We start from the raw sequence: 21931 nt of genomic DNA, 5'->3' as shown, positions 1-21931 counted from the left end.
CCTAAAGCTCAGCAGCTGTGGGTCACACTCAGGATAGCACCTCCTTCTACTCAGGAAACAGGCCTCCAGCTGCTGAGCTACCACCCCTAAGTGAGGAGGCTTGGGACCCCAAACTAACAGATAAGGAAACTGAGGCCCAAGATCACAAACTAGAAACCAGATGTCTGCCTGCCTGTCTCTTTTCTTCATGCATTTTGCACAAACCCCAGGCCTCGCACATGCTAGGCAAATGCTCTACCACTGAGCGCACACTCAGCCCCAACCAGATGTCTTGAATCCAACACCCTTTCACTCAAAAATGCACTGTAAGCATCTGCTCCTTGTCAGACACTGCGGGTCTCTGGAAACACAAAGATTAACGACATTATTGTCCCGAGGCAGGGGAGAGACACACTGAAAACTATAATCTGGCTAGTGGGGTACATCCCAGGAGCAAACCCTCCTCCAATTGCCGTCTGGTCCAAGCCATTCATTGCCCCCCACAGGAGAAGGCCACCAGCTACAGAGAGAATGTGACAGGAAAGTGGAGGCCCAGGGGCTGATGAGTATTCTCACATGATGGCTGGTACGGGAATGGTAGGGGACAAGGTCACAGGAGCTACGGGACCAGAGTGTTGACAGGGCCAGCCAGAACAGGGAGGAAGCCAGCTGCTTGCCAGGACTGGGCAGTTGTGACAGTGACCATTTGGCCCAAGAGGCATGTGCTAAGGCCCACTAGAAGAGGTGATCAGAAAAGGATCAAAATTTCTACTTCATGAATCCCACTGTACTCTGCCCTGTTTCCAACACCCTGGAGAGTTCCAACAAAGTAAGTGATGTGACTCCCATAGCGCAAGTGGGGAAACTGAGGCTCTGGGAATTTGCTATGGGGCCAGAGACCATAGACAGAAGTGTCTTGAGTCAGAATTCACACTGTGAGTGCAGGGCTGAGATGAGTGATCTAGAGAGGGTGTGGTCTGCTGCGGGGGGGCGGGGCTGAAACAGGGACTGGACCCAAGCAGAGGGTGGGACCAAGGTGCCCAGCTCCAGGCCAGAGCTGAGGCCAGAGTGCAGCCTGGCTAAGTCAGGTGTGAGGGCTGCAGGCCCTGCAGCAGAACAAGCACCCCAAAAAAATCAGTGGCAGAAACACCCAAATCTGCCCCTCCCCAGGCCTGGAGAAGAACAAAGAAGTCCTGAAGCCCGACAGATCCAAGGCAGGGAACTGGAGCCTCCCTTCAGCCTGCATGGAGCTGAGTTTGATCATTCTCCACTCTCTTTGGCCACTGAGACACCTTCCTTCATAGGTCAGGATGACATAATAACATAGAACCCCTACAGATGAGAACTGCCAGAGGTTGAAGGAGCACCTGGATCTCAGGCCTGGAGACTAGACTGGCAACACCTCTCTTGTCCTGATTCCTTGACCTGTTCTCCTCATCTGTCCACCAGCTCTGTCCAGTCCAGGCTCCAGGAAGCAAGCTGTCTGGCAGCATCTGGACTCTCAGCCTTCTGTACAGCCTTGGTCCAAGCACCCATGGTTCCAGAGGCCAGAGAGTGGAGCATCTGGATTAGCGTCCTCTGGCTGTCCCAGACTGGAGCCTGCCAAGGTGGCCCAGCCTCCAAGCCTCTACATCCTGTCCAGCTGCTACAGCCTGACACTTGACAGGAAAGCAGAACCCCTCTTTAGGACCAGAAGGCTTCTGCGCAATATCAGTACCACTGCTGTAACCCTAAGACACTGAGGCACTAAAGGACCTGGATTTGGCTAGGCCTGGTGGCGCACGCCTATAATCCAAGCACTTGGGAGGCTAAGGCAGGAGGACTGTGCGGTCTCATGCAGCTCTGGCTATGGAGCCAATGAAAAGGTCTGGACTTGTACAGTACTATTGAATAGTAGCACAGTGCACTGTCCTACCCGCTCCTCATTCCACCCTCACAGCAGCCCAGCAAAGTTGGAATAAAGCCCCCATGTTCCAGATGAGGAGAGAGAAACCTGGCAAAGGTCATAAGGCTGCCCGAAGACATACAGAGAGAAGAGGTCACAGCCAAGATCAACTCCAGCTTTGCTGCCTGTGAATTCTGGTCTTCATCAACCTCTTGCCTACTACCCAGATGTGAATCTATCTATGTTCCTCCAGCCAAAGGACTGGGATGGGTTCCAGAATCATATGTACATGAGGAAAAACATCTGAATACCTTGGGCTACCAGGTCCATAGCTGAGATGATCAGCTGCAGGGCTGGGTAATGAGCTCACTGGCATAGGACGCCTCTGGGTTGCCCGTTCCTGGCTGACCCTCCTAGCCCAGGTCGAACCATCTGCGTCCATCAGCCAAGCTGGAAATGCATCCAGGGGCCCAGCCAGTGGTTTCCTAGGTACTGCGTCACTCTTGCAGCAAGAACAGAAACCTCTTCTACCACATCAGACTTCTGGATGGAGTCATCCAGAAGATGGGACCTCCCAGGCTGGTATACTTGGGGATGGAGCCCACGCATAGGCTCCTGTTGGTATTCAGTGAAGCATGTGTGCATGTGTGTGCATGTGCAGGGGAAGCTCGACGCACACCTGCCTCACTGCAGGGACTGATTCAGTGCCTGAAAGTCAGAAAAGAGGTTCCCACAGCCCATGGTGCTAGTGAGGATGTGGAGCAGTACAGCCTCGTGTCTGCTGCCTAGACCCCTGGATGAAGATAATGCCCTGCAATGCTCTCCCCCAGGAGGGTCCAAACCAGAAGAGAACAACCAAGATGTTAAGCAGCATCTTGTAAAAATCACCCAAATTGCTGCTTGGAGACAGGGGGACACTTGACCCAGAGCAAGGTCAAACTAATGGGCACTGTGTGAGGGGAGAGCAGGCACCTACCTGGACTTCACGTGTGTGATAAGCGATGATCAAGCCCAGCAGGATGATGGTGGACAGACTGATAAGGCATTTCAGGGCCAACGAAAACATGGAATCCTGCAGGAGAAATGGAAAAAGAATTAGGGAAGGCCAGGAAAGGAGCATCTCACTTTCACCTGAGCAGGGACAGAGGAAGGACTGTCCCCAACCCCTCCTGGCAGCAGGAGACTTACTGTACTGTGTCTAGTCAGCGCTGTCTCCAGAGCTGCCCCTCAGAGCCTGTTTTTGATTAGATCATTCTTGCATTTTCGGGATGAAACCTGCCCAGGTATGATGTATTATATTTGCTATACCTGGCTGGATTCCGTGTGCTGATATGTTATTTAGAATTTTTGCCTCCGCGCTCATAAGTCATGAGAACATAATTCTTTTTTATGCTACTATTATTTGGTTTGAGCAGCCGTATGATGCCAGCTCAGGTCTCTGTTTTCTCTTAACAAACCAGAAGCAGAGGATTTCCAAGTCCCGTCCATCTCTGACAATGCAGAATTCTTTTAGGAAAGAATTAGAAAGTCCTGGCAGCTGGTGGCAACTCCTGGCATAGGCCAAGGGCAGGAGAGAGGCAAAAGCAGCATCAGAGCTGCTGGGGGAAGGAGAGGAGCAAGGAACAGGGAGGGGCTGTGGGTGAGCACAGGCCCTGAGGGTCCTTCTGATAGGAAGGGAGGGGCAGCTGCACGCCCCTTCACAGCAGCCCCACCTGGCATGGCTAACAGAACTTGTTGGCCTATGTTCTGCAGGAGCTTGAGCTCTTAGCCAGTCTGCTGGGCCCAGAGCCTCACATACCCGCTCGGAGCTGTGTGACCTCAGGCCCATCACTCTGCCCCCTGTACCCAGTGGCCTCTTGTGTTGGATGGGATAATATTAGTATGGACCTCATGGGACTGTTACAGAAATCAAAGGAGCTAGGACAAGGAAAGTGCTACTACAGCTCCTAGCTAGGTCACACTGGCCACCATGACTGTTTCACGCTGTCTGTCACAGCACAGCATCTGGTTGGGTCTTGGGATGTGGCACTGGAAGCCCAGAGATAGCCCCAGGAACACAGACCTGAGCAGAGGTGGCAGCGAGACACAGGCAGCACCTCCAAGCCCTTGCTGCGTGGTTCTTGTGCTTGGTCCTGAACACCTCAGAAACAGCCCCTGTCCTCAGCGAAGCTGTTGATTGGGGTGTGTGGTTTCTGCATGACCCTTATAGTATAGAAGGCAGTCTCCTATATTTGTTCTTGAACATCCTCACAGCAGCCCTTGCCTCTGTTCCAACATCACAGTCACTATAGGTGGAGGCTCAGAGGAGTGAGTGGCCCGTGCCGAAGTTTAAAGCTCGGGCCTCTGAGCCCCAGCCCAGAGCACTGCCCACAGGCCCTGGCCTGCTCTTCAAAGAGAAACATGTGGTGTAGCCCTAAACAGAGCTGACTGCTTATAACTAGGGACCAAAGCATGGTTAGATTTGCTTCAGGGCAAGAATTAGTTTCTAGTTTTCTACAGCATAGTTGGGTAACTATGTTTAGAATAATATGTATATATATCAAAATAACCTAGAAGAGCAAAAGAGTTCCCAACGTATAGAAATGCATAATGTTTGAGAAGATGGAAATGCTCATTACCCTGAAGTCGTCATTTCTCAGTATCTACCCATATGAAATTATCATCTTATAGCCCATAAAGGTGTATGAATATCATGTATCAATAAAAATTTTTAAAAGACAAGGTGTTTTAAAGATAGAGTATGGTTCCCAGGAAACGAGACCTCTAGTGTAGCTGGGGCAGCTCAGAGAGACATGGGCCTGTAGATGGGTCGGAGAAGGCACTCAGAGGTGGGCAGAGTGAAAACGCCTCTCTCTGGTGTCTATCGATCTCACCATTCATTTCTTCAATACAGCTGTTGAACACCACTCTGCGCCAGGCACAAGCTAGCACAGGGGACACCAGGAAAAACTAATGAAGTAACTCATTCTTTCACAATTTCCACTGCTTCTCATTTCTTGAGTGTCTGCTAGACACCCAACAGCACACTAGGTGCCATAGGGTACACGGAGGGCTCCTAGAAGCGTCTATCTGGATAACATGCAAACTCCGACTTTCTACACCGTAGGAGGTGCTCATCAACAGGCAGGGTCTCTAGACCTCGCCGGCCTAGGCTGGGGGCTGGGAGGGGCTCTGTGATGAAGCACTTGTCTAGCAAGCTGGAGACCTGGGTCCTATCCCTGCATCCCTGGCACTGGAGGGGTGTCAGTTTTCCTTCTCTCCTCTACAGATCAGTGCAGAGAAGTCTGCACTGGTTACTGAGTGCACTCATACAGGGCTGTCTCTAGGACAAAAGGAATGTAGTCCCAGCCTGCAAGAAGACTCCAGTTTTTAGAAACACTGCCCACTGCCTGGCTACCATCTCATTCCCACACCTAGTCAGGCTGGAGAGAGCAGGCCTTGAGTTCAGGGGCACTCAGGCTGCTTCAGGCTAAGAAGACCCTCCCTGGGGACAGCACACAGTGTTTCCCAGCCACAGGGGACAATGGTGTTCTCCTCCAAGGGATCTGAAGGCACCTGGGGAGCATCATGCCTACCCCCAGAAAGGGTTTGGGATCAGCTGTACATTGCTGATCTCATTTATTTATTTTGGCACAAATCACAAGCCACGTCTATTTCCATGATTTTTGGAGGGAGAGGTGAAGGGAAAGAGCCCAGATGCTAGCTTGTCTCCTTTAAGCTTCTCCTATTTGACCTAAGACTTGAAACCTGTCCAATGAAGCCTTCCTGGTTTTGGCCAGGATGACCTCCTGAGCCATCTGGTCCTTGGGGAGACTGCACTGTCTGTGGGCTGGATCCACAGGACTCCAGAGACTATAGATTTCCTGCATTCTCCGTAATGTTCATTAAAAAAAAAAAAAAAAGTCACCCATCATTGTACAGCTGGAAAACTGTCAAAGAAGTCAAGCTGGCCTGCAATGTCTCCTGTTTGTTAAAATGTTGAATTATCAGCTTTTCTTTGCTACTGCTTCAACTCCAGCAAAGCTTAAAATTGATATGGATGACAGCAGTGACACAGGAGTGGCTAATTAGCTGCCAGATGCCAGTGGCAGGCGCCCACCACACTCCTATGTCCTGGCTCCCTGCCAGCTGAGGGTCAAAAAGAGGCCTTGGAGTTGGGAGGTCTTCTGGTCAACCAGTCAGTGCCTCCTCTATGACGCTAAACTTTCAACAATGGAATACTAATCTGCAACACTCAAGGATGTACAGGAACTATGTCCCAACTGGTAATGGTCATCTTTTTAAAGTTATTGCTAAAGGCCCAAGAATATTCAAGTAGCTCATTCAGTTTGAACCATTCTGTGATGGAATATTATGCAGTCTGCAAAAAGACACTACTATGGAGAATATGTGAAGGTATTAAGAAAGGTTAGGAATACAGTACTAAGTGAAAAATTCTGACCTTTTCCTTTTTTTTTTTACTAGGGACTGCACTGCCTCCCCAGACTTTTTGATGTGTTATTTGGGGACAAAGTCTTTCTAAGTTGACCAAATTTGACTTGAACTTATGATCTTCCTGCCTCAGTCTTCCAGAGTTTTCAACCCACATTCTTGAAAATATTTTTTCATGCTGAAAGACAGAAAATATATCAAATATCCTGCATGATAGCAGGTACTTTCCTTCTTATTGTTTTTTATTCTTTCCTCAAATTTTCAACAATGAGAATAAACTACTTTTATAATAAAAGAAACTTATTCTTCAAAATCTGAGCCCCCAGGCTGCTAGGATGGAGCCTCCACGCAGATGTGCGACCCGCCTTCATGGCGCAGCGCATGCCCTGCCCTGGGGGGCTTCAGCAATACACAGGCGCCTCCAGTCCATCTCTGCAATGGGGCGAAAGGACCTGAGGCGCCAGGCTTTCCAACATCTTGTCAGAGCCAGGCACAGTGGCACACATTTGTGACCCCAGCGCTCAACTTGCAACAGGAGGTGATGTGCTCCACAAGAGAGAAGGGACCTCTGTAAGCCTGGAGCCAGGCTGGGACCTCCCCCCACCCCCAGCTGGCCTTTTGCTTCATTCAACTTCCAGTCTACAGAATTCATAGCATAAGAACACCTACACTGAGTGACCCCCATAACCTACCTGCAGCTTTGAGTGTGCAAGAGCTGTTTAACAAGCGCTTCTTGAAACCACTTGGCAATAGTACTTTTACTTTAACCTCACATTTATGAAGCCCTGATTATGTATTAGATCGTAGAACAGGCCTTCCACACACTTCCTCAAACCCTCATCTCCCTTCTGAGGTCGAAAGTCTCTGTTACTAATGAACACAGCAAGCTTTGGAGAATTGAAAGGGATTTTCCAAGAACACACGAGTAACCCAGACTTTAGCTGTACGCCAGGTTCTTCTGTACAGCATGCTTCTCCTTGGCTCACTGTCTTCCCTGGAGACAGTGCATAGCTGTCACCCCAGCAGACCTGCGCTACACCCACTGGGGGCTGTCTGAGACACTCCTGCCAGGGTGAGAGGCTGAATTCCATTCCTAGGAGATTAGTGTTACTCCAGACCAGGAGCCAGCCCTTCCCAGACCTGTGATGTCCCACCGGTGACAACCATCCGTGATGAAGCACTGTGACAGGAGAAGGAGGACATCATCAGCCCACTTTGACAGATGTGGAAACTGGGGCTCCAGGAAGTCAAGTAACTTTTCCACAGCTATGGCCAACAAATAAAAAGGTCAGATTCGATCAGGCCAGGTCTTACCCCCAGATCTTCTGTACCCTCCTGGGCTGCGAACCCCCAAGCCTCCTCTCTACCTGGTCCTGCAGTAACTGCTTCTGGGAATGAGCTGCTCTAGCCAGCCTTCCCTCCCAAGGCTGGGCGATGCTGGAGTGTGTTCCCCTGCCCCTCAGTAGCTCTCCTGACCCACTATGGCTTCCAAAGATGGGCCAGAACTGTAATAATTACAGTAGATCTTCCCAGAGATCTGGGAGATCTGAGTGTGTTTTCTTGTTTAGCACATTAGAAAAAAACAGAAAACTATGCTTTCAGGCAGAGTCATACCAGGGCACCGACCCAAAGAGAAATATGAACTTGAGAAAGGGGTATGCAGGTGTCTTCCTAACCAAGCCGATACCTTCGTGTGTGCGTGTGTGTGTGTGTGTGTGTGTGTGTGTACACGCACACACGCACATAGACGCGCACCCATAAACATGTGTGATCCATTCATATTTCCATCATTGGCTGAAACCCCCAAAGGGAAAGAGGCAATGACACCACGAGTCTGTATGTAGAGTGTTTACTGAATTAAGATCCGCTGTGCTTCTCTCACGCGCCTACATTTTGTACATCCAATTTGTGAAATAATTGATTTAGAAATCTTTTCTGTTTAATAAGGTCAACTTTTCCTTCAATTTCATGGAGAGTCTCCAAAACTGATTGATATTCAGCACCAGCTTAATGCTGTGGCTGTGTAATGGTTGTCCTAATTAGACACTCGTGCTAATTAATGCTATGCAGATTAAACCGGCCTCTCCTCCACAGCATCCCTGGCTGCCGCTCTCCAGGGAAACCCAAGGCTCTCTCTTCCACCTGGGGCTTCCACAGCAGCACGCGGACCTCGGGGCCTCCTTCGCCACCCTGGCTGCTTGCTGTGACCTCAGCTTCTGACCTTTCTCCCTCAGACTCAGGTTCCTTCCCGCAGGTCGCAGGCCGAGCTGCCAGCGTCCGTCAGTGACTTCCCAGTCTGGCTCTTACCAAAACCTAGGCACAGGGTTCTCTTTGGAGTCATTCAGATATTCTGCATCCTGTCTTCTCTGGGCCTCCCTTTACCTGCAGTGTTGGGCAGGAGATAGATAATGCAAAACCCAAAACTCATTCTTTTTCCACACGAAGAAATCTCCAAATTGTAACCAAATACCTATTCTCTTGCCACACAGATGGGACAGCAGGGAAACCCTGCCAGTCCTCAGTCCTGAGATGCTGAATGCAGCTCCAACATCCACATTTTACAGTCACCGCAGTTTGCAACAATAACCTCATGCATTCCGGCAAGACTCCTTCGGCACTCTGCAGCGATTTCACTTGCCCGTTCCCACAGGTACTTACTGAGAACTTGGTCTGCCCAGATGCTGTTATGGGCAATTATGAAATGCTTGGGACTCCCAGCCCTTCCAGCCACATCTGCTGAGCCTGAGTCTTGCCCAAGACTTGCCCAGGCAAGGAACCCCAAGGGCTTCCTTTGCACCCCATTGCACCCCATCACCCCCCCATTTCTGTAACCTGTGCCTCTCCTCCCCAGACACCTTTCTGAGGGATCAGTGCTGCTCACAGGGCAAGAGCAAGAGCCAGGCAGCTGGGGCCCTGGAGGACCAGAGGGTGGGAAGTCAACAGTAGGCAGGAAGCTTGGATAGAGACAGAAAACCTCCACGCTGATCTTCTGGCCTCCAGCGACCAGGGTGTGGCAAGAACTTGGACAGGCAGCCAGAGAAGCAGCTAGACCTGACCCCAGAAGCCCAGAGTGAGGTGTGGCCAGCAGCCTGAGGGCACAGGGGCTTCAGGAGTGCCCTCTCCCAAAGGTGCTATTTCTTAGGGAGAAAAAGAAGACTCTTCCTGCCCAGTGGCCTCGTAGCTGACTGTGAGTCCGGCTTGAAGACAAGGATCCAAGCACCAAGCACCTTTCCCACTGTCCTGAGCCCTTGAGTGGGTCTAGCTGTGTCCTCACCACAGTCCCGGGGCTACTGCAGGTGTTCAACCTCACCGCCACTGACTGTATCCAACACAGCTTTTTACATGGAGCCTGTTCTGGCTCCCCTCCCATCCCACAACTGAGGAATCCTGAGGCCTATTCCAGGGGATAGAGAGCTACAGCTAAATCATCACGCTTTCCTCTCAACCCCAGACCCCACAAGGTCATTCCCTGCCAGCTGGCCAGAGTCCAGAAGGGGTCTGATCTATAGCCATAAGCATATGGCTTCCCTGAGCTTCGTCCTCCTTTGCCTTCCTCAGCCACTGCCTGTGCCCAAGGTCCTATTCTCATCACCTCAGCTGGGGGCACCTATATCAAGAGCATTGGGCTGGAGAGATGGCTCAGTGGTCTAGAGCACCTACTTAGAACAAGCTTAGCAAAGCACAGGGACCGCGGTTCAATCCCCCAGCACCACATGCCAGCCAGCCCCGCCCCCTGGTGGGCTGAGCTGGCCACACACACACACACACACACACACACACACACAATTAAAAAAGAAAAGAACATCACTGGCCTTCCTTGATCCCATATCCATTCCAGGGCTGTCCGTGCCTGGTATCTCTTTATTGTCCCTGTGCTCAGAATATTGTCCAGCACACAGCAGGTATGATGGCTACTCTTGTGTGTCAACTTGAGTGGATTAAAAGATGCTTGGAGATCAGTGAAGCATACACTTCTGGGTGTGTTGGGGAGGGTAGAGGATCAGGACTGTGGATACTAAGTCTGATCCCTGGCCCCTCCTCCCTGACTCTCCCACTCTCTGCTTTCTGGGAACTATGAGTCAAGGAGCTTTCCTCCACCATGTCCTTCCAGCATGGCATTCTTGCCTGGGAGCCAGTGGATCATAGACTGACACCTAAATACTGAGCCAAAATACGCTTTTTCTCCTGTATGTTGTGTATCTCAGGTATTTTATCACAGCAACAGGAAACTGCCAATACAGTAGACCAATAACTATCAACTGAATATATATTTTTTTTTAAAAAAATTTTTTTAATTTAGTACAGGGTCTCACTACATAGCTAGGACTCATAACGATCTTCCTGTTTTCAGCCTTCCCAGCACTAGGATTACAGGCATCCACCACCATGCCTGGCCTCAGTAGCTGGCTCAGCATGCCCGAGGCCAGGGCCAGTATAGTACGTGGTGCTGGGGATCAAACCCCGGCCCCTGAGCTTGCCTAAGCAGGTGCTTAGTCCGCTGAGCTATCTCGCTGGCTCTTATCAATTGCATATTAATATTAAAAAGAGAGGAACAAAGTTTAGAGCTGTGCCATACAGGTAAGCCCTCCCTCCTGAATTTCTGAAGTCATGAGAACTTAGGGGAGAGGATCAAAGCAACAACTATCACAGACCCCATCTGAAGACCTCCCCACCCCAGCGAGAGCCTCCACGCGTGCTAGAGAGGACAGCTCTGAGCCCCCAGGAGTCAGTCTCTCACCGCAGCCCTTGAGCAAGGAAGTGGGGGAGGTGAGATTCAAACCTCAGCCACTCTGCTTGAAACATCGTTGCTGTCTCAGGCAAGGCTATGGAAGAGATCAGTCAGGATAACAACCACTGGAGTGTTTCTCTTCCAGGCCCAGCCCACCCAGCAGGACTAACCCTGTCTCCCCCACTCTCTGGCAAAGCCCCAACCATGCTGCCATTAAACCTCAGTGGCTTAGAGGCACGGCAGACTGTGAAGAGCCTGAGGTCAGGGCCAGGGGCCTGTGTCCCCTCACATATCCTTTCCAGGGCCTGGCTGGCAAGGGAAAGATAGACAGGAAATGACTGCAGAGTGCAGGAAGCTAGAGGACTCAGAATAAAACTCATAAAGTCACTTTGGCCTGGGGCATTTCTCTGTAGCCTTCTGCTTTGTCACTTCCAGAAGGAGATGGAACCTGATGTCTGAGGGACATCATGCAGTTAATGACAAGGACATTCAGGTCTCAGCAGAGGGTGGCCCAGTAATGTTTAGTGAAGCCAGAGCAGTTGACCAGGACACCAATTAGGAGGCAATGATCCTCCCTGGGCCCTGGCTCTCCCGCTGTGCAGTGCCCAAAGGAAAGCAAGGAAAGGTCATGTGGGAGACCGAGCTCCCAAAATATCAAGTCACACAGGTCACCCCTCCAGGCCACAAACATAATTCCAATTAAGAAGATTGTTTCCTCTACAAGGTCTGGTCAGAGGGGGGCTGACATATCCTGAATGCTCTACTGCATGTTTGCTTATAATTTATTTTCCTGCCCCATTTATACTATTGGCAAGGATTCCATGTGATCCAACCAGAAATTTATTTGGTTGCATGTGTCAGGCCCTATGCTGTGGGAGGTGGGTACACACATCCAAGTTTTTTGTTGTTGTTGTTGGGGTTTTTGGGGGGGTTGTCATTGTTGTTGTTGTTTTAATGTATTTGGTACAGGGTCTAACTATACAGCTCAGACACAGTGGTCTTCCTGTTTTCAGCCTCCCCAGCACTGGGATTACAGGTGTGTACCACCAACACCCAGTCTTAGTGGCCAGCTCAATGAGCCGGGGGCAGGGCCCACGTGGCATGTGGTGCCAGGGATCAAACCCCATCGCTGAGCTTGGCTAAGCAGACATTTAGTTCACTGAGCTAGCCAGGCGTGGTGGCACACTCCCATAATCCCAGCACTCAGGAAGCTGAAGCAGTTCACTGAGCTGTCTCGCCAAGCCTTCTGAAGTTATTTTAAAGGTACTTGCTGCTCTGAAGGGAACTAAAGCTGGCCCACACAGGGTTCTTAGCACCATTTGGGAAGAAGCGCTTACCAAATGTTTGTTGGGTGAATGAATGTGGAATAGTAAATACAACCTTAGCTTTTGAGCTCCATCAGAGGCAGTATGAAACCAGCGACGATTGTATTGCCTTATCCCACCATGGGGCACGGAAGCACAGTACCAGCCTACCAGGCACCCACTGCCCAGGTCCTAGAACTGAGCCCACCTTTCTTGGCTCCTGGCCTGCACAACAAACTCTGAATCTCTGCAGGCAAGACCTAGACACCGCTTTAAAAGAAATAATCTCTGGTTCTGTGTGAAGACAGGAAATGGTGGTGGCGCTCTAGCTTAAAGGAAAGAAGCCCAGCATGTGGGAGCCACCATCACAGCCCTGAGACGCCATCACAGATGCCACCACAAGCAGCGAGTCCTGAATGTTGGCACTGGAGGATGCTTCAAAGCCATGTTGGGGCTGGGGACATAGCTCAGCAGCACAGAGCCTACCTGGCAAACACAAGGTCTTAAATTCAATTCCTGGTACCTAAACAACAAAATCAACAACAACAACAACAACAAAAAGCTATGTTGTGGGCCAGGGAGACAGTTCAGCGACATAAGCGCCTGCGTGGTATGCACTAAGTCTTGAGTTTGATCCTCAGTACTGAAAAAAAAAAAAAAAAAAAAAGCTATGTTGTTCTATGGCCCATCTTCCTCTAGGTAAGATTCCTAATACGGTCATCTGGTCTCTGTTTGGTGGCCTCCAGAGGTTGGGAACTTACTTCTTCTCAAGGAGACCTCCAGAGACGCTTTCTTGGATAGTGCTGACTTTTTGTAGACCTCACCTTCCGCATTGTCAGGTGTGTGGCCCCATAAGGCTGTTCACATGCCTCTGCGAGGCCCGACCCTGGCAGCACAGCTATGTGTGCCCAGCTCCCCATCAAGTGAGCTGTTCTCTGGACACATATTCATAAAGATGCATAGGGGCTGCAGAGACAGCTCAGCAGTCTAAGTGCCTGCCTGGCAAGCGCAAGGACCAGGTTCGATCCCCAGCACCGCATGCTGTGCAGGCTGCGTAGTGAGACCCTGTAGCATAAAGGTGCAGAAGGCCAGGCCCAGCAGTGCCTTTGGAGCCCAGCTAGGCCCCACCACTCATTCCACTGGGGCCATCAAGGCCTGGTGAGGCTGGTCTGCCTCATACCCAACAGCAGCCTGCTTGAAACAAAGCTTAGACCTCAGGCGTGGGGCTCCCAGGCCTGTGCTCGTGGGAGCAGGAAGCTTTTGCCCACTCTGCTTTTCCCACACCAGTCCCTGAATTCATCTCCAAAAGCCTGGGTCCCCCTCCTGGAACAATCTGCCCCTGATTACGTTTCCTCCTCTGCTGTGGACTGTGTGCGTTCCTTGGCAGACAGCAATCACATTACCCTTGGGAGTTCAAAGCTCCCCACTCCCGGGCCTTCTCCAGCTGTGATGCGCACATATTTGCCACTAGTATTGGGTTTTGAAGGTCACCATACTGCACTCTCATCTCAGAGGTACACAGCAAAGATCTCTGTCCCAGCCTCGGTATTCACTCTACCAATCTGGGGGTACAGAGGTAGGTAAACCCCTTAACCTTTATCCACCCTGCAGGTGAACCCCTTAACCTTTACCCAGCCATACCAGAAGTTTGTAAACATTGCATCACTGCACCCCTGGCCAGGGGTTATGGTCCCTGTATTTCTTCCAGATTTCAGAAACCCCTATTTTCTTAAATGGTCTAGCCTACATGAAACAACTAACTATGCTTTCAGGGTGGCTTACTCTGAAACAGTTTTATTTTCCCTTATTAAAAATCTATCTAGGGCTGGAGAGATGGCTCAGTGGTCTAAAGCACCTACTTGAAACAAGCTTGGCAAAGCACAGGGACCGCGGTTCAATCCCCCAGCACCACATGCCAGCCAGCCCCGCCCCCAGGTGGGCTGAGCTGGCCACACACACACACAATAAACAAATGTAATAAATAAAAAAATAAATAAATAATTTTAAAAAAAAATTAAAAAAAAATCTATCTAGCCCCCAAACTAATGACACAGCAGGAAATCCTTCAGCTCTGCAGAAATCTCTGTGTTCTCAGACTAGGCTCCTGGCTAGTACGGAACCAACACAACCCACCTTGCCTCAGGCCCACACCTCCACTTCCCCATCCTACCCTACCTTTCACCACCAAGGTACTCACTGGACCCCCAGGTTCCCTGCAGGAGCTGGGACCAGCCAGTTATGAGAAGCTGGCTAAATTCATCTCTGGACAGCTTGAAAAAAGAATGTGGACTTGGGCTGGGGATATAGCTCAAGTGCAAGGTCCTAAATTCAATTCCTAGTACAAAAAAATTTAAAAAAAGAATGTTGACTTGCATCTGCTGATAACCACAGAGGAGCACTGGCAGTGTTAATGACATGGCAAGGCCCACAGACTGTACCCTCCCCCTGGATTCCCCCCAGTCCTCCTACCTCCCCACCCCACCCCCGCCTCATCACCCCCTCTAGGTCACCTGCCCTCTCCCTCCCTCCAGCCCCTACTTCATCTGTACCACAGCCCTACCTATCCCCTCCAACTTCCTCAGAGAACTCCAGGATGGAGAAAATCTGCCACTCCCAACCTGGTGCCTAGAGGCAAACCCACTATCAGAATTCCCCACCACACACACACACACACACACACACACACACACACACACACCGTCTCCCACCACCTCCCCAAGCCTGGCAATATTTGGGCCAAATGAAAATTTTTAAGATACCCAGAAATCACATATGGTGAGAAAAACAGCAGCCTGTCGGGCTGCACAGACATCTCTAAAGGCTGCTCTGGAGTTTCCCAGATAAAGAACAGTCCTGTCTGTGTGCCCAGGCTGCCGGGAGTTTCTTGCATTCTGGGAGCGGCATTTCCACACCAACGCTAGGCAGCGGGGCCTCCACCCAGTGCTCGGGCTCCACTGCAAGGCGCCTTCCAGCCATCTGAACCAGTGCTTCACTTCACAAGCAAAGAAACTGAAGCCCAGGAAGGGCTCTGTCCTACCTACAGCCACACCCAGTCACAGAATGGGGTGACACAGCCCTAAGTCTCCCAAAGTTTGGGCTGGTGCTTTCTCCACACACCTATTCTGCCCGCCACCAGCCCTTGGGCGTCTGAGAAGAGCCAAGCCCCGTGTTAGCCCTCTCTCCTGCCTTTCCAGGTTGTCCCCTTGGAGTTAGGGAAGCCACATCCCTGCTACAGCTCACTCAAGGGCAAATGGAGAGAAATAACAATTACCTACTCCAGGTTCTCCGTCTTCCTTTCGCTTAAAAACACAAAAGCCTAAGCATAAATAAAGGGAAATGGTCTGGAAAAATAACCAGTTGGCATGAAACAATTGGCATCTCAGTGCTGCATAAGAAGTGGAAAGAGTGTTTTTCAGGAACTCAGCAAAGCCATGAGTTGTTAACTCCTAACCATTTGGCACTGGCTCTTCCATTGTTTGGATGTGATGGATGATGTTGACAGAAGCTGGAGACCAAACAGAGGCTACTAATAGGGCAAACATAGATCTCTTTCGGTGTGTGTGTGTGTGTGTGTGTGTGTGTGTGTGTGTGTATCTGTCTCTGTCTTTGTCTGTCTCTCTGCCTCCGTCTCTCCCCCTCACACATGTCACTGGCTCCTTTGCACTGAACTGTTGCCGACCTCCTTGCCTTTTGCTTCATGTACTATGATCCCTGCAATGGGACACCACACAGGCCACCTCGCATGTCCCTGTCCCAGAAAGCTCACCCAAAGGCCCAGAAGCAGGCTGAGCTGCAGTTCATGTAGGCTGCTGGCCTGTGTGGTGCTTCCGTGGTCACAAGGCAGGAAGGTGCATGGCCTGGGGAGGGCAGGAGGGCAGGGACTCTCACCTCCTCCAGGTGCTTATTTCATTTGCCTCCTGCTCTCAGAACTTGAGCTATGCCCATGCCAAGGCATGTGCTCAGCTTCCCCTATGTGGGTCCAGTTAACCCTATTTAAGGCAGAAGGGTCTCCCTGGCTCCCCTTGAAAGGCATTCCTTCTGGGAACTCTATCCAGACTGAAACTCTGAGGATCATGAGTCTATCCATCCATTTTCATACAAGACCTCAGGGAATCCTCCTAAAATGACATCAGTGATCCTACTTGACGAATGGGGAAACTAAGGCACAGACTGGTTACAGCACTTTGCCAAGAAAGTGCACATACCTTGGAAGCAGAGAAGCTTGAACTTAAATGCAAGCGTTCTGATTCCAAGCCACAGACTGGAAAAGCCCTGGGCCAAGCCCTGCTGAGAACTTTGCCCCGTTCTCCCCGCAGATAGAACACTTGCTTCCCTTTCACAGAGGCCAGTTTCGCTCCACAAAGCGCTCTGCTCTCGGCCAGCTGTCCCCTACCTGCATGGGGTCAGCCACTGAGGAATCAGGCCAAAGACTACAGCTGGAGCATTTGGCTTCATGGCCCTCTGCAACACCCATTAGCCCAGCGCAAAATGCCTTCCGTCCTCCCCAGCTTGTTGTGAGGAAGAGCACAAGAGAACACAGAACTGCTCGAGCAGTCAGGGGCTCCTAAGAGCTTAGTGCAGGCTACAAGTAGGGGGATAGTGCACCCGTTTAACCCGAGAGTCCGGTTCATGGCCTGATTATGAATAAGACAGAAATTATTAATATGCTACTTTCCAAACTATCTCAGCTTAGATATGTATCATAGGATCACCTGTCCGTGGAGCATTTGCTGCCTTAGATGCCGAGGGAATGGGGCCCTTGCTTGCCCCCTGCCCCATGTCTCCCAGAGTCCACACCTACCTAGGAGAGGGGCAGGGTGGGCTGCAGGGTGGCCATCAGCTGACCCTTCCCCCATCCTGCCCCGACCAGGCTCATGAGCAGGCATCACTCTGCTAGATCAAAGCAATTATTAGTAGCCGCTATTTTTAGCAAGGTAGTGTCATAGTGCTGGATTAATGGCAATGATATGTCAACTCTAAGGTTCATTCCACCAATTACGGGCACTCACAGTCATGCGCGCAGCCTGCTTTAACCCTTGTTGGCTCAGATTTCTCAGGCAGAAGAGGCTGTAACCCATGGAGAGGGCTGAATCAATTTCAGAACATATTTATTACTAAGTTATTGTGTCCTGACCACCAGTTTAGGGCTTTCCTGTTCACAAAGGCTTTTTTGAGGGGTTATTTTTTGGGGAGATTGGGGGTGTACTTTCCTATTTGATCCCTGAGAGATAGAGAGCCACTCCCATTTTAAGGGTAGAAAAACTAAGAGTCAACATTTTTTTAAAAATGTATTTTAGTGCAGGATCTACAAGGTCTCACTACACAGATCCCACTCGCAGTGATCCTCCTTTTTTCAGCCTCCCAAGCACTGGGATTACAGGCGTGCACCACCACGCCCAGTCTCAATCACCATCTCAGCACGCCCAGGGGTGGGGCTAGCACAACATGCTGGGGATTGAACCCTGGTTCCTGCACCCATCTAAACAGGAGCTTTAAACCACTGACCTATTTGGCTGGCCCTTTCAACCTTTTAAAACAATTACCCAAGGTCATATAGAGAGAACCCAAATTCTTCTAACTCTGCATTGCCAAAACATGTCCAAATCTTCTCTATATGCATGTCAACTGGAAAGTGCTCTTTGGAATGTGACCCTCAGGCTATGTGCTTTGACATAGCCCAGGAGCCACACACATGGGACAGCCCCCAAGGCCACTTGCCAAGGAGACAGCCAAGAGCAATCCTGACAGAAAGTCCCAAAATTAAGAAACTCCCCCAAAGAGTTTATCATATCAGAAGAATATGCAGATGTGAAGACCCAGAACACCCATCTCCTGCCATCCAGCAGATCTAGCAGTGGAAGGCTCCTCTCACAGGAGGGAAGAGGCAACATGACAGAGTTCCACCCAGCTGCATCTGGGTCACCCTCCATGCTGAGGTGGTCAAGGCCGGGGGAGTGCTAGGTCTTCTACTTGAGTGATGTGTGTGGACACCTGCCCCAGATCTACCAGGCCCCCACTAACAGAAGTTGGTCCTAAACACAGCCCCAAGATCACCTAGTAGTCTAAAGTCTCCATTTACAGATGGAGAAACTGAAGCAACACGCAGGAGTGACAGGGGAAGGCAGAGAAAGAATATGAGCCTCTCTATCCTTAGGACTCTCAGTAGACTGGGCACCACCCAGAGCACCTCTCTGCTGGGAAAATTTACTGCTTCTTTTCTTCCATTTCTTCCTCCACCTTCATCTCACTCTCCTTACCCACTTTTTTTTCCCTCATGCACTATTTGTGTTTTCTGAGAACAGGCATTAAGATCACCAGCTAAGCCAGGCCTTGTGGCGTCTAGCACTCTGAGAAACTGAGGCAGGAAGACTGCAAAGTCATGCCCAGGAACTTAATGACTTAGGGAAAACTTGTTTCAAAATAATTTTTTAAAAAAAGATTGCCAGCTAAAAGACAAAGGGTGGATAAAGCTGTGCTGGGGCCTCTGAGGCCGCATAACCCCAGATGCCCACTGAGTGGTCCCTCCAGACTCAGGCTGAGGATCTGGATCTTCTGTGTCTCTCTGTCCCCATCACCTGGCACAGAACTTGACACATAATAAATAATTAGTGAATGAATGAGTGAATGTAATACCACGCCATAATCTCAGACAGAGGAAAAACAGGCAAAATCACTACATATCTGATTCACCTTTCATTTTCTCATCCCACTGACTAAACAGATATTTATTTGTTGAGAGACCACTGTTTAATCCTTTAACTCTAACAGCTGTGATCAAAGTCCTAGGAAAACAAAAAGCCCAGCCAACGCCTCCCTGTTCCTTGTCCTGGAAGAGCGGAGGATGCACAGCGAGCTCGGGAGCTGGAAAGGCACCGGGGCACATGATGCTTGTGGGGGACACATCCTCCCCGCAGCTCTTTTCGAGGTCTCCTAGATCAGCAGCTCAGGGTGTCCCTGGGCAGAAAAAGTCAGTGCAGTCCCTACAGATGACCCAGGCAGACGACGACACTCTGCCTGGGTCAGAACACAGGAAGGAGACTGTGCTGGCCAAATGCACTGTCATCGCTCCACACAGATGTCACTGGTGACCCCACATCAGCTGCCACTTGTTACTTGGGGCCAGGTGGAAGGGGGGTGGAGGCCCAGGGGAACGAATTGCTTCATTGAAGAAACCCAGCTGGGCCCAGGGCGGTGAGCTAGGGTGGGAAAAAGAGGTGTTCCTGGCCAGCTGGGAAAGGGGACCTGACATTCAGTGACTGCAGGGTCAGGAGGACTCCCCCTCTTCCTCCAGCTGCCACCGGCTGCTGACTGCAGTGGGACAGCCAAGAGTGAGGGGTCAGGTGGACGGACAAATACAGGACAAAAGGTGTGGGGGGCAAAGAGGGAGGTGAGCATGGGTGGGAAAATGTCCAGGCTAGGACAAGTAGGGAGTCCTAACATCTTACAGGCCGGAACATGAAGGCTCAGATGTGGCCACCATCACTCAGCTATGAGATCCAGGTGTGGAATCCAGAGCAGACTCCAGCGCCCCATACCACACCCTCGAGGAACGTAATGCACAAATGGTGCTGCGTTGCTCCTTCAACCTTCCACGGCTCCTGCAGCTCCTGGGCCAAATGGAATTTTGTGGTCTGAGCCCTGCCCTCTGGGTTCCAGCCAGATAGAGTGACCAGCCCTGCTCCTTCAGGATACACAGCACCACTTGATCCTCCAGCCTTTGCATGTTCTTGCTGGGCCAAGAAGGACCTTACCCTGCTGCCTGACACCTTCCCAGGGAGACCTCCAGATGCAGCTCTCTATCCCAGCCAGCTTCCGCTGGGTCGCCCTTGGGGAGCTCCCTCCCTCCTCTCCTTTGTGTCCCAGCCTCTTTGGGAGGTGATCTAAGTGATCAGGCACTATATACCAGGCCTGAACTCTCTGGGTGCAGAAGCCAGAACTTTGTAACACTCTCTCCCCAACCCCTGGCACCGAGCATAGTGCTAGTGTGAGAGAAACTCCACTAGCGTTTGTAGAACCGATCACCAATTCAAGGAGTAAGTGAACTCTGACAGTGCCTCATTCACCACAAAGCTACTTGCCCTACAGGGGGCCCCCAGAGAACACTGTGGCCAGGCTGTTCTTCTCCTCCCCCTCCTTGTTGTGAGGTGATAACTTCATGGGAAGCATAGCAACTGAGATTCAGGGACCCAGGTATCCCCTCCTGTTGAGGCTAGCATAGGCCATCAGACAGTGGTGGCAAGGCAGACAGGCTGGAGACAGTCTCCTCTGCCCCATGCGTGAGCCCATCAACACAACCGACCGTGGAGTCTCCAAGGAGCACAGCGGTGCTACTGGCCCAGTACTGCCTGGGCCCCGAGTACCTACACCAGAGGGGAGCAGCTGCCATACCCCAGAGGAGCGCCGAGTCTCCAGAGTCCCTTGGAGGGCCTAAAGGATATAATTTTATAAATGCTTGGCCCTCTGGTTGTTTTCCCTACACAAACTACACAAAGGATTGTATCCCTGCTTCACAGCTCCGAGTACCAGCAACCAGTAGGGAAGGACGGTCTCCATATGAAGACACAGCAAGGCTGGTGGCTTCACAGGACACCTCAGGCAGTCATAAAGTGACAGTCACAACCCAGTGACCAAGGCCAGGTGGGACATGGAGAATGCTCCACAGGGAAGGTCAACAGGCTCCTCAGCTCTCACCAAGCAAGACCAAAGACCCCCCTGCCCCTTGCCCTGGAGAAGCAGGCTTCAGCCACCCCAGGAACATTTCCAGGGACTCTGGCCACGAGTGAAGTGTTTTGTGGGACAAAATACAGGCAAACACAGAGACGACAAGGTGACAGAGCCGTGCCCCAGGGCTGCTTCTCAGAGCTGCAGAAAGTTCTCTGAAGGCCCTGTGGCTGGAGGCCCTTGCCAGGAGCAGGGTGAGGGGCCAGGTCTGTGGGGCAGGGGAGGCCTCAGAGCTGGGTTGAGGTCACAGTGGGTTGGGTTTTCTAGGGCCCAGCCTGGGAAGCTGCCAGGAAAGGCCCTGGAAATTGTCCTCACTCCATTTGGTTTGTCTATTTATCTCTTGCAATTTATCTAGTATTTCCTGAAAGGTCACTGGTTGGTGATTTCAATATTGTAAAATTTGTAGAGATGCTCTAAAAGAAATGTACAAATTTCACAGGTTGCTGCTGGCTTAAAGGTAATATATTTTATTAAAAGCGTCTATTCTGAGTGCACTTTGGATAGGATTTGGCGACTGATTGGTTAAGGCTCCAAAAGGCCTTGTGCTATTAAAAGATTCACTGTGGGTTTTTTTGGGGTGGTAAAAGAAATAGAAATCAAAAGCATTTGCTGCAAAGGTATGGTTGGTAGATGGAGGCAAAAGCGGCAGGTGAGATCACAAAATGCTTTGTCACCTTACAGCTCCCCAAAGCAGAGAGCTGGGGAAGAAAGAGGCTGATTAGAGCTCAGGGCTGCGCCACCTCCAGCCACCAGGCCCCCCCTCCACAATCTCACAGCCCCTTCTCACTTTCCCCTCGCTGCTCCTCATTAGCAGGCTCCAATCTTTGTCACTCAAAGGAAAATAAACAGGGAAATCGCCTGAGGGGAGAGAGTCCTCCTAGG

At 50.8% G+C, this 21931-nt stretch overlaps 1 protein-coding gene across 1 annotated transcript in view; it reads right to left on the bottom strand.

Moving 5' to 3' along the window:
- The window catches only part of Kcnn3 (potassium calcium-activated channel subfamily N member 3), a 156721-nt gene that overhangs the window by 106205 nt on the left and 28585 nt on the right, over positions 1-21931 (bottom strand). The window contains exon 2 of the mRNA XM_004629804.2: positions 2841-2936. Within this exon, the coding sequence (XP_004629861.1) occupies positions 2841-2936 (96 nt within the window). The remainder of the gene's footprint in view (positions 1-2840; positions 2937-21931) is intronic.

This window comes from Octodon degus, unplaced genomic scaffold, assembly GCF_000260255.1.
Source record: "Octodon degus isolate 3935 unplaced genomic scaffold, OctDeg1.0 scaffold00032, whole genome shotgun sequence".
In the NCBI taxonomy this organism is placed as follows: domain Eukaryota; kingdom Metazoa; phylum Chordata; class Mammalia; order Rodentia; family Octodontidae; genus Octodon; species Octodon degus.
This window is presented reverse-complemented; position numbering and strand designations above follow the sequence as displayed.